Source organism: Rhinopithecus bieti, unplaced genomic scaffold, assembly GCF_001698545.2.
Source record: "Rhinopithecus bieti isolate Rb0 unplaced genomic scaffold, ASM169854v2 scaffold_11252, whole genome shotgun sequence".
NCBI classification, from domain to species: Eukaryota; Metazoa; Chordata; class Mammalia; order Primates; family Cercopithecidae; genus Rhinopithecus; species Rhinopithecus bieti.
The window spans coordinates 2,726,309-2,738,540 of record NW_016806895.1 but is presented as its reverse complement, the minus strand read 5'-3'; the positions used below and the strand labels follow the sequence as shown (position 1 = coordinate 2,738,540).

The following is a 12,232-nucleotide window of genomic DNA, read 5'->3' as shown; positions in this document are numbered from 1 at the left end:
GAGCCTGTGAGTTCAAGGAGACAGTTGTAAATGTATCCAACCTGACCTTACTTATGGTCAGGACACTGTTGTGAGTTCAAGAATAGAGAGTAGCTGGCAAAAATAATGATCTTTTCTGTGTTCTTTGATCCTGGGAAGGGGTGAGGGAGTCTAGTTTCCCTCTAACATCCCCCTCTCTCTCTCTGTGTGTGTACATGTGTGAGTGTTTGCTTATGTAAGAAAGGAAGGAAGAGGATGGAGCTGGTGCAAAGCCAGCCTTCTCTCAGGGTATCTTTCTTCCATACCATCTCTACTTCCTCAGAATCCTTGATCTGCCAAAGAGAAATTTGGAATATGATGAAATGGTCATTTCATTTCTATGTGTTTTGAATGCAAACATGCACATTTTGAATGTAAAATAAAAGTTCTCTTCCTAAGTTGAAAAAAAATTCCATTTAACAAATTACTTTAAAAAAAAAAACCCTAATTCTATAGAAATAAATGGTAATTGTCAGGTGGGGCACAATGGCTCATGCCTGTAATCTGAGCACTTTGGGAAGCCGAGACAGGAGGATGGCTTGAGGTCAGGAGTTTGAGACCAACCTGGGCAATATAGTGAGACTCCATCGCTACAAAAAATAAAAACTTAGCCGGGCATGGTGGCATGTGCCTGTAGTCCTGGCTGCTAAGGATGAGGTGGGAGGATCGCTTGAGCCCAGGAGTTTGAGGCTGCAGTGAGCTATGGGCTTATGATTGCACCACTGCTCCTCCAGCCTGGGTGACAAAGCAAGAACCAGAAAGAAGGAGGCCAGGTGCGGTGGCTGACAACTATAATCCCAGCAGTCTGGGAGGCCGAGGTGGGCAGATCACGAGGTCAGGAGATCGAGACCATCCTGGCTAACAACGAGAAACCCCGTCTCTACCAAAAATACAAAAAAATTAGCCAGGTGTGGTGGTGGGCGCTTGTAGTCCCAGCTACTCGGGAGGCTGAGGCAGGATAATGGCGTCAACCCAGGAGGCAGAGCTTGCAGTGAGCTGAGATCGCACCACTGCACTCCAGCCTGGGCAGTGACAGAGTGAGACTCCATCTCAAAAAAAAAAAAAAAAAAAAAAAAAAAAAAAAAGAAAAAAAAGGGGATTTTAGACAATTGTAAAATTCTTATAAAAAAAAAAAAAAGAAAGAAAAAAGGAAATACATGGTGATTGTCGACACATGTGAAAGTACTTATAATAAAAAGAATAAATCAAACATTATTCACAATCCCACAATCCAGAGATAATTACAGTTGAAATTTGAGGGTATAATTTTCTGAACTAGTTGTATTCATTTATCTTTGCCCTTCTTTTTCACTATCCTTATATTATAGTTTTTGAAAGGAGTATCTGCCACATGCAGTCTGGTAAACTGCTTTTCATACCTGAAATTAATCATGAACATATTTGTAATTACATTTTTGATTACATAGTATTCCATTGTATTGCTTTTCCATAATTTAATCAATCTGGTATTGTTTAACTCAGGGCTCTGAACACTGGATAAAACCATGGTCCTATCCATGAACTATCTCCCTTGTCTTAACTAACTCCACAAGTCCTCCCAGAACGTGTGAATGCCTGACCTCTTCGTGAATAACTGTGTTTATTTCTTGGCCTATTGACATTCAAGAATGTGGCCTTTATTTCTGTAAGGAGTGGGGTTGATCGAAACCAGCACAGAAGGCTATGTATCAAGATGAGATATTGGAGAACTACAGGAATTTGGCTCACTGGATAGACATAGTTCCACCATGGTTGAAGATGTAACTCCTGTTCAGAAATCATTTATTAGTGGTGAAATTCCAAGGAGCTTCTGAGGTGCCTCCTGTTCACAAATAGTTGAGATTCGAGGGCTGATAATAAGCAGCTCTACCGACCCTCACCTGAAACTCCACCTCCCCCAACCCCCACCTCTTTTTGAGACAGAGTCTGGCTCTGTCACTCAGGCTGGAGTGCAGTGGCACAATCTCAGCTCACTGCAAACTCTGCCTCCTGAAGTCGTCTTCCCAACTCAGCCTCCTGAGTAGCTGGGACTACAGGCACGTGCCCCCGTGCCTGGCTTTCTTTCTTTTCTCTCCTTTCTTTCCTTCCTTTCTTTCCTTCCCTTTCCTTCCTTTCTTTCCTTTTCTTTCCTTTCTTTTTCTCTTTCCTTTCTTTTCTTGTCTTTCTTTTCTTCCCTTCCTTTCCTTTTCTTTTTTCTTTTTTTTTTTTTTTTTTGAGCTTGTGTCGCCCAGGCTGAGTGCATGTGGCCCCGATTCAGTTCACTGCAAGCTCGCGCCTCCAGGTTACTCCATTCTTCTTGCCTGCTGCGCTCCCTGCCTCTGCCTCCCGAGTAGCTGGGACTACAGGCGCCCGCCACTGCGCCCGGCTATTTTTTTGTATTTTTTTTTTTTTAGTAGAGACGGGGTTTCACCGTGTTAGCCAGGATGGTCTCGATCTGCTGACCTCGTGATCTGCCCGTCTCGGCCTCCCAAAGTGCTGGGATTACAGGCTTGAGCCACCCGCACCCGTTTTTTTTTTTTTTTTTTTTTTTAATATTAGTGACTTCTTTTTTTTTGAGAGAGTCTTGCTTACTTCTGTTGCCCAGGCTGGAGTGCAGTGGTGCGATCACAGTTCATTGCAGCCTCGACTTCCTGGGGTCCAGTAATCCTCCCACCTCAGCTTCCCAAGTAGTTGGGACCACAGGTGCGCATCACCACAACCAGCTAATTAAAAAAAATTTTTTTGTAGAGATAGGAGTCTCACTATGTTGCCCAGGCTGGTCGCAAACTCCTGGGCTCAAGCAATCCTCCCACCTCAGCCGCTCAAAGTGCTGGGATTACAGGCGTGAACCATCACAACTGGTGACATTGATTTTTAAAGACTTTTTATTGAGCTATTACATAAGGTAAAAGCACAAATCATGTGCACTACTTTTCACCTGCTATAACCCTGTAACCAGCACCCAGATTAAAAAACAGATAATGTGAGCAGGAAAAAAATAAAAGAAAAATGACACTAAACAGAAAAGGATTTGTGGCTATTTTGGCTAAGCCCAGGTGTGTATTGCAGGTGCGTGTGTATTTTGATCTCAGGGAAGCCTCTCGAGTAGCTGGGATTTACAGGTACCCCCTACCACACCTGGCTAATTTCTGTATTTTTAGTAGAGATGGGGTTTCACCATGCTGGTCAGGGTGGTCTCAAACTCCTGACTTCAGGTGATCTGCCCATTTCGGCCTCCCAAAGTGGTGGCATTACAGGCGTGAGCCACCACACCCGCCCTGAGCACAATCTTGGTAACTAGCTATATAGGTGATACATATAGGAAACCAGCACAAAGTGGACCAGTATTTAATGAAATCTAATGACTAAACATAAGTCCACAGAGGGAGAAAAACATTCATCAAATTCACAAGTCACACTTCTAATCAAATCTCTTTGATTTCCAGGGTCCATTGTTCATAGCATCTACCTACTCATATAACAACTCTGCCCTTTGAAATGAATCCACTGTGGTTTGGATCTGTTGCCTGTTTCTCTTTTCTGAGAGTAGAGAGAGCTACCTTCATAAATAATATTTGCTAACAACAGCAAGGCAAAAAAAATTATCAATGCATTTGTGTCTTTCAGGGCAGACTGGTCTATCAAGTCCTTAATTTCCCCTCTCTCCTTTCTCCCTCCCTTCCCTAAAGGATATGCCTGTGGTAGGCACATCTTTCTACCGCCCATCACAACCTTTCATTCCCTTTTCTGATGTTCAAATATAGGTCAATTCTGGTCATCAAACAAACTGCCAACAGGATAAGTAATGAGCCACTCAGATTAAGGTATGCACTAATAAAAATTTAATATCAGAAAACAGCATTTTTTTAACCATTCACAATTAAAGTGGAAAGAGACAAAATTATAAGGCAGCCATCCATGGAATGATTTCATGTTTACAAGGGATCCAGAAAAAGGGACATTTAAAATCGCTGTTCCAGCTACTGAACCTGGGGAACTGAAGTCTTATCCCATGAGACTTCTAACTTGCTGGAAGATGCCACAAGAAAAAAAGATCAAAGCCAGTCTCCTTGTGTTAAGCCACTGGGTTAGGCTGAGTATATCTAGAGAATTCCTAAATGGTTGTCTAGTTCTTTCCCACAAGTCACACATTTCCTTCAGGTCTCCTGAGGTGAATCTAGATGTCTCAGGTACAAAGAGGTTATATCACTGGTTTTAATTTCACAGCATCTCCAACAGCGCACTTTGGGTGATGTGGACCATTCTGTATTGAAATTTTCTAATGCAAGGAAGCTTCCTCTGTTGAACAGCTACAGAGGATTTTCACTTAACATTGCAGCAGTTCTGGATGAATCTGGTCATTATTCTCAGTCTCCCAAGGGGCTCAGGGGCCCACAAGGCAGGAAGATTCTTTGGGGGTCTGTGCTGCTGTCATACAGTTCCCGTGTTCAGTCCCTAGCTACCATGTGTTTCAGGGGCTTAATACACTCCGATGCTGGTGTGTCCTCTTACTTCTAATCCTTGAAAAAGAGAAAAACCAGGCAGTGACACTTAGAAGTAGGCTGGTAAAAAAACATAATCACATTTTCTCCTTTCTGCAAAGAAAGGACAACTCAAAACAGCCACTCCCTTTCTTTTCTCTAATGATTCAAAATACCAGAACAGGGCTCACTTGGCTGTTCTGAATTGGGAAAGAAAGAGGTGAAAGGGGGGAGAAAGAGAAAACACATAGCCTCTGTAGGTAGTACTGTTTCCAACTATCTACGTTCCAGTGCAGAATCTTTGCTAAAAAAAAAAAAATTTTGGCAACAGTGCGCACAGGAAAACTGAATCAAACCTGGAACATCACTGCTTTCGTGAAATGAGAACTGACAAGCAATTAACTGGAGAATAAGTGAGGGGAATGGAGCAGTAGTATTCTTTAACTTAATTTGCCATTTAAGAGTACTTGGAATCTGAAGAAAGTCTATCCCTACCAAGGAAAGGGAGTCAAACTGCAATTAAGATTAACTTTGGTTATATGGAAGGAAGAATCATGCTTTTCATCATCAGTTGCATCTCTTTGGTAGCCAATAATTCCATCTGTAATCACAGCAGCAACTTAAGTATTGCCAATGTTTTCAAATGTGTTACAGCATTAAGGCATCCACATCTAAAGAGGCAGTTTTAAACAAGAGGAAAATGGAACTGAAATGTGCCAAGAAGTGAACATGGACACGGCCTCTCCTGGAACACTGCCCACCACATCAGCAAGCTCTTCCTCCAGTGAAGAAGGCCTGTGCCATGCTGCTTGGTTCCCTGCTGCCTGAAGATGCATTTGAGCCCTATGAGATTAGTATGGCTATTTCTGCCCGCTGACCAGGAGAGAAATGAGTAGTTCTCGAGGCAGCAGCTTTAAAATCTGGGAAAGCCCATACATAGCTTCTGAGAGCTAAGAGGACCCTGAAAGGTTTGCTTGTTAATAGTGAGGTCCAGAGGGGAAGGCAAATTTGGAAGTCAGATGGTTCAATCCTTGCCAGAGTTCAAGGCTCCATCCAGCAAGATATACTAGCCAAACTTTTAAGCATGATGGCAAGGCACTGCTGAAAGAGGCTTTGGCCAGTAGAACAAATTACTGACCATTGCACACAACAATATGATAGAAAGCACTACTGTCCAAACCAAACCAGACACTACAATCTGCTATTTATTTGACAAAGTCAGTTTCCAGAGAGAATCTAAGCAACCACATAGTTCTGAAGGACCAGATGAAACCTCAAGTCTCTCACAAGTCATCTGTTAACATCCAATCAAGGAAGTCATTTGGACTTTCCATACTATACCTTCTCTTCGTGGTAAAATTGTATGCAATTGTTGCCAGTGACTACATATAACTGTATCCTATTTGTGCTACTTTCCTCACTGTGGCCAGCAGAGGGCTCACAAGCTTTATTTCCACAGCTGCTGATCCAGGGACAAATTCACGAAGGAAATAAATCATAGGCATGCTGGCTTATGCGTCATAGAAAACGTTTTTACAAACTACTACGTCCACTGCCCTGAAGAAACTAGTCTTGGTTCCCCCTTAGTGTAATGTGTTTTGAAATGGTACAGAAAGTAAAAATAAATTAATAATATAATATCATACACTTATTTAACAAGACAGGGTTTACACAAATTTTGGCAAATATGAAAAAAAATTATCCTAGTTTGTTAAACACTTTTGCTATCTCAATTGTTTAAATTACCAGAATATTAGTGATTGTGTCAATTCACACATGAGGAGGTGGTACTTGAAGGGCTTAACAAAGCGGCATTTGACACAAAGGTAACTTATTTGAAGGGGATAAAGAATAAAGATATTATTATCTTCATTATAACAGTTCGAGAAGTGGTTGTCCTCACACAAATATTAACACCAGCAGTAAGCAGCAAATTGTGGGGAGGAAAGGCTAGAGGGAAAAGTTAGGAGAAAAGCATGGAAAAGACGAAGAGACAAGAGACATGATTCCAATGAGCTTTAAATCAATAGGCAAACACTTCTCATTTATGATCCATCTTGCTACAGGTGGTTATGTGAGAAGACACAGTATCCCCTAACCTGAACTAGTATTTAGGTCCCTAGAGGGACTGCTTTTTTGCAAAATTAAAACCAAAAAAAAAAAAAAAAAAAAGGACAAACATACATTTTGGTAGTCTTTTAAAAAAGGCTACTACAAAGGTATCAATAACCATCCAAAAATCACTTAAAATTTAATATCCCTTAATTTCCAAAGATACTTTGTGATCTGACTGTTCTTGAAGGAAAGCCTAGAACTGAAGCTACTAGAACTTGGCTCCTCTCTAAGAATGTGAAGACAGGTATTCCGCAAAGGAGAACTTGAAAAGGAATGCTACAAAATACCAGTCACCTCTTTAGAAGCTACTTCCGCCTCTCTGGCTCCATTTGATGGAATGGCAGGCTGGATTCAGAGAGGCACGTGCCAAAGGAGCTGTTTAAGTCCCTCTAGACATCCCCTTTCAATTGATATCTCTTTTGAGTATAAAGTGAGCTTTCAATGTATCTTGCTATAATTTTCCTGACCCTAATCCCAAATTAACTATAATCACCTTTAGCATCTAAGTGAGTGGGTGCTATGACCTTCCATCAAGGCATGTGGCATAGATGCTAAAGCACCAGTCTTACATGGTGGGAACCATGTTAAAAATCAATGAATAAAGTGGCAGAGCCTCTAAACTAAGAAGACAGAGACATAGCTAAATTACAGAACACTGTATTTTCATAATTACTGTTTCATTGTGAGTATGAAGTTCTCCTCTTTTCTTTAAAACTAAATTCCATCTTCCCTGAGAATAGGGTTAAGAGAAACACTAAAACTCAAAATGTTAGGGGCCTTTTAAAAGATAACACAATGGGATGTCTATAGCTAACTGCAATGTGTTTCTACTCCAAAAGCTTTTCCATTACTCAGGTTTTAACCTCACCTCCCTCTGGACTCTAGGAATACATGTGGAGATGCGCAAGGCGAGACAAGAGACTGAGGAAGTGAGTAGCTGTCACGTGCCGGCTGTTCTCACTGGATGGCAAATGGCCCTGGACCGAGGCTGGACCTTGAACATTTAATGCTGGTGTCCTACTGACAGGATGAGGGGGATGAGGCAACCCAGAACCAGGGCTGCCACCTCCAGGCGGCTGAGGCCTCTCCCTCCTGTGGCATCAGGTTTGTGGCTGTGCCCTATTCCGCCCACCTCAGGGAGGACATGTACTGTGGCAACGTAAAGAAATGTCCCGGCAGAGAAAAGCATGGCCATTCCCGTGGCGTTCACCTCGGAAAGGGCTTCTTTACTGCTCTGTGAATTAGAAGAGAGAAAGAGGAAAAACTAAGTCAAGTAAAATTCAGGGTCAGGAAGAAGTCCCAATTAAAAAGCACTCACTATTCTTAACTGGTGCTGTCTAGGACACTGGGGACATCTAGAAAACAGAGAAATTTTAAGCTCTTCATGGGAAGCTTCCAAATAAGGGTTTAAGAATATCAGTGACGTACGCATTGATTTTTTAAAAAATGTATTGTAAATCAACATTCATAATTATATATATTTATAGGGTATAAAGTGACATTACGATTCATGAATAAAATGTGGAATAATTAAATAAAACTAACATCTGTCATCTCAAATATTTATCATTTTTTGTGGTGAGAACATCTGAAATTTACTCTTAGCAATTTTGAAATGTACCACACACCATTATTAACTATATTCACCACAGTTCCATCATTCTGTCCATCCATCATCGACTGTATCTGTCTTTAGAGATGAGGTCTCGTTATGTTGCCCAGGCTGGAGTTGAGTGGCTATTCACAGGCACAATCATAACACATTACAGCCTGGAGCTCCCAGGCTCAAGCAATCCTCCTGTCTCAGCTTCCCAAGTAGGTGAGACTACAGATGTGTGCCACTGCTCCTGGCTCACGATTGCTTTATAAAACGAACTTTAACTGCTGGTTCAACAGGTTTGGCTTGTATTATTCTTGAGATAGAATCGACAACATATTATTGCAGATATTAAATTTCAGACATGAATGTATTTATTCTACTAATATTTAACAAGCATCATCTATGTACCAGGCTTTGCACCAGGTGCTTGAGATACAGTGGTAATCAAGATGCAGTAGTTGCCCTCATAGAGCTTAGAAATATTTCATAAGTGGCCAGGCACAGTGGCTCATGCCTGTAATCCCAGCACTTTGGGAGGCCAAGGTGGGCGGATCATGAAGTCAGGAGTTCGAGACCAGCCTGGACAACATGGTGAAACCCTGCCTCTACTAAAAATACAAAAATTAGCTGGGTGTGGTGGCAGGCACCTGTAATCCCAGCTACTCGGGAAGCTGGGGCAGGCGAATCATCTAAACTTGGGAGGCAGAGGTTGCAGTGAGCCAAGATTGCGCCACTGCACTCCAACCTGGGTGACAGGGCATGACTCCATCTCAAAAAAAAAAAAAAAAATACACACACACACACACACACACACACACACACACATATATGTATATCTCATAAGCTAATCTTTATAAAACTAATTTCAACCTTTTCTATTAAAAAAGTAGACTTCTAAACTAAGACAATTAATTAAAATTTTAAGAAAAGGACATGCCATAGATGCAGCAAGTAACTCCATGTCTCTAGAATTATCAGTATCTTCCTGTCAAAAGTTAAAAAAACTGACATTGATTATTGAAGTAATTGAGTAATCTGTTAAAGGGAACAACATACTGCTCACTGAAAGAAGAGAAGGCTCTTCAGGTAAATGGAAAGGTTTGTTTTTGTTGTTGTTGTTGTTGTTTTTGAGACGGAGTCTTACTCTGTCGCCCAGGCTGGAGTGCAGTGGAGCGATCTCGGCTCACTGCAAGCTCTGCCTCCTGGGTTCATGCCACTCTCCTGCCTCAGCCTCCCAAGTAGCTGGGACTATAGGCGCCCGCCACCACGCCTGGCTCATTTTTTGTATTTTTAGTAGAGACGGGGTTTCACTGTGTTAGCCAGGATGGTCTCGATCTCCTGACCTCGTGATCCACCCGCCTCGGCCTCCCAAAGCGCCGGGATTACAGGCATGAGCCACCGTGCCCAGTGGAAAGGGTTTTTATAACACACTGTTAGCAACTAAGATCAACAAACCCTTGCTTAACAGGAACTTAGCCTTTTTTATCTCATTTTTCTCATGTTCCTATTAATATGGGTTTTACTGCCAAATACTGAATTGACTGACACTCAGAAGAATCAACGACCTTTAGAGAGGGCGTTGGGGAAAGCAGTTCCCATCAACTAGCCCTGAGTCAGCTTGTTTCTAAGATTTTCCTCCAGTTGCCTGCCAGTTGACATTTGGGTAAAATGTGGAGGGTTGTTGCTAAGAACTACAGCCCAGACAGGATTATAAAGCATGGAAAGGTCCAGCTTGGAGACGGAAGAGCACGTGTTCCCTCAGGTCTGAAGCTATGTTCAGTACAAAGTATTCAATAGAAAGTACTGCACAGTTGCTATCTGGGGACATGAGAGCTGAGAGAAGAGGAACATGTGAAAAATGAGACCAAGAATGGCTAAGTTCCTGTTAAACAAGGGTTTGTTGATCTTGGTTGCTAACCGTGTGTTATAAAAACCCTTTCCATTTACCTGAAGAGCCTTTTCTTCTTTCAGTGAGCAGTATGTTGTTCCCTTTAACAGATTACTCTATCACTTCAGTAATCAATGTCAGTTTTTTAAACTTTTGACAGCAATCTCTGCCCAGCTGCTGCTCTTCTCAAAGCTGCTACATCGCTTGTTACTCATGTTTCATGTGTCTACCTCACATTAAATATGGACAGATTTGACTTATTAGATATCTGTCAAATGAAACTAGCATGGCTGGTTAAGTTATACTATTTTAAATATTGAAGGACTATCATATTTATGCAAATATTCTTGGAATTGATTAACAGGGAAGAAGTTTTCAAACCAAATGAATAAGAAAATGCTAAATTTACAAAGAGAACAAATTGGAATTAAGATATTTACCCTGTACAGTTTTTACTCCTAATTTTATCTTTAGTTTGAGAGAGTAATGTATTGGAAAAATTCCATCTAAGAAACCATAAGTTCTAAGATATCACAAGACACTTGTTTAGATAGCTGGGAATAGATTAGCTTACCTTACTCAGTCCTAAGTATGTCACCATGGACATAACTGGTGCGGCCAGTGAAAAGACCAGCAAGTGCTTTCTGATTCGATTCCGCTCTAAGCCAGCATGCATCAAGAAGGAAACCAGTCCAAAAGCAGCTGGTGCCTGGAAATAAAAAATCATCTCTTATTATCACTCTAGAAGTATGGATTGCTTCTATATCAAGAAGTATATGCCATTTGACTATGAGTTCTCATACAAAGAAAAACTCACAAAAGGCCAGGCACAGTGGCTGACGCCTGTAATCCTAGCACCTTGGGAGGTCGAGGTGGGCGGATCACCTAAGGTCAGGAGTTCGAGACCAGCCTGGCCAACATGGTGAAACCCCGTTTCTACTAAAAATACCAAAATGTGTGGTGGTGGACCCCTGTAATCCCAGCTACTTGGAAGGCTAAGACAGGAGAATCACTTGAACCCAAGAGGCAGAGGATGCAGTGAGCTGAGATCATGCCATTGCACTCCAGCCTGGGCGACAAGAGCAAAACTCCATCGCAAAAACAAAAAACAAAAAACCCACAAAAAAAACCAAAAAACAAAACCAGGCAGAGTACCAACGCTGAGCTATGCCTCTTAGGAATTAATGTTCTAAGCCAACAAAAGATCCTATTTGTGTGTTTCTTGGATAGTAAAAAAGAGAAACAGTCAAGAAAAATACTTTTGAACAGAAATTATTACTATGAAATATAAAAGTCTGAGGAGAATTTGACAGTTTGTGTATATGACTACACACACAAAAAAAACCCTCAAGTAAATGCTTAAGAAAATGGGAACAAGAAGCTATGACCAGATTTATTCAATTCTCCAAAATGAATAGCAATTATGAAATGAAGAAAATGTTCCCATTCCAGAAAAAACACAACAACCATGAGAAATTTTAATTATGAATACACTCAGTACCAAACCTTACACCAAAATTTTGCTCACCTTATGTAGCATGATTGCCACAAACACAATTAACTGGACACTAGTCTGTGAAGTAGACGCTGCTGCTCCCAAAGCAACACCATCAGCTGTATTTGGAAACAAGGAAACATAAAATACTATAAACAACAACAACAATAACAGTGTAGTGGTTGAGTGTGTGAGCTTTATAGTCAGGTCCAGCTGCATCTAGTAAGGTTACTTAACCTTTCTAAACGCCAGCCTTATCTTTAAATAATGTGTTCAATAAAGTATGTATTTCTTAGGGTTTTCATGAGGATTAAATGAGATAACTTAGGTAAACAGCTTAGCATCTGGCCCAGAGTATATTCAGTGTTAGTTATTTCGGTTGTTGTTGTTGTTATTGGAAAACTGACATTCAATTTTCCAACTAATCAAAAATCCATTGATCAGTTAATCAAATTGTAACAAGGGAAATACCAAAGAATTTCAAAGGAAGCAACTCTTAATCTTATAGGTAAAGCAAGACAATAGTCCCAGCTACAAGGCAGGCTGAGGCAGGAGGATTGCTTAAACCCAGGAGGCGGTGCTTGCAGTGAGCCGAGATCGCGCCACCGCACTCCTGGGTGACACAGAGTGAGACAGACAAGGAGGAAGGAAGGAAG

General features: G+C 41.3%; 1 protein-coding gene across 4 annotated transcripts in view; it reads right to left on the bottom strand.

Moving 5' to 3' along the window:
* Positions 1 to 3,816: 3,816 nt before the first annotated feature.
* Positions 3,817 to 12,232, bottom strand: part of SLC39A9 (solute carrier family 39 member 9) — a 67,501-nt gene continuing 59,085 nt past the window's right edge. For 3 of the 4 annotated variants that reach the window (XM_017878637.1, XM_017878638.1, XM_017878639.1), the window contains 3 exons: positions 11,610 to 11,695; positions 10,656 to 10,790; positions 3,817 to 7,827 (listed from right to left, as the gene is read on the bottom strand). In XM_017878637.1, coding sequence (XP_017734126.1) covers positions 7,597 to 7,827; positions 10,656 to 10,790; positions 11,610 to 11,695 — 452 coding nt within the window. In that variant the 3' untranslated portion in view covers positions 3,817 to 7,596. The remainder of the gene's footprint in view (positions 7,828 to 10,655; positions 10,791 to 11,609; positions 11,696 to 12,232) is intronic. The other variant, XR_001886813.1, reaches the window with a different exon arrangement.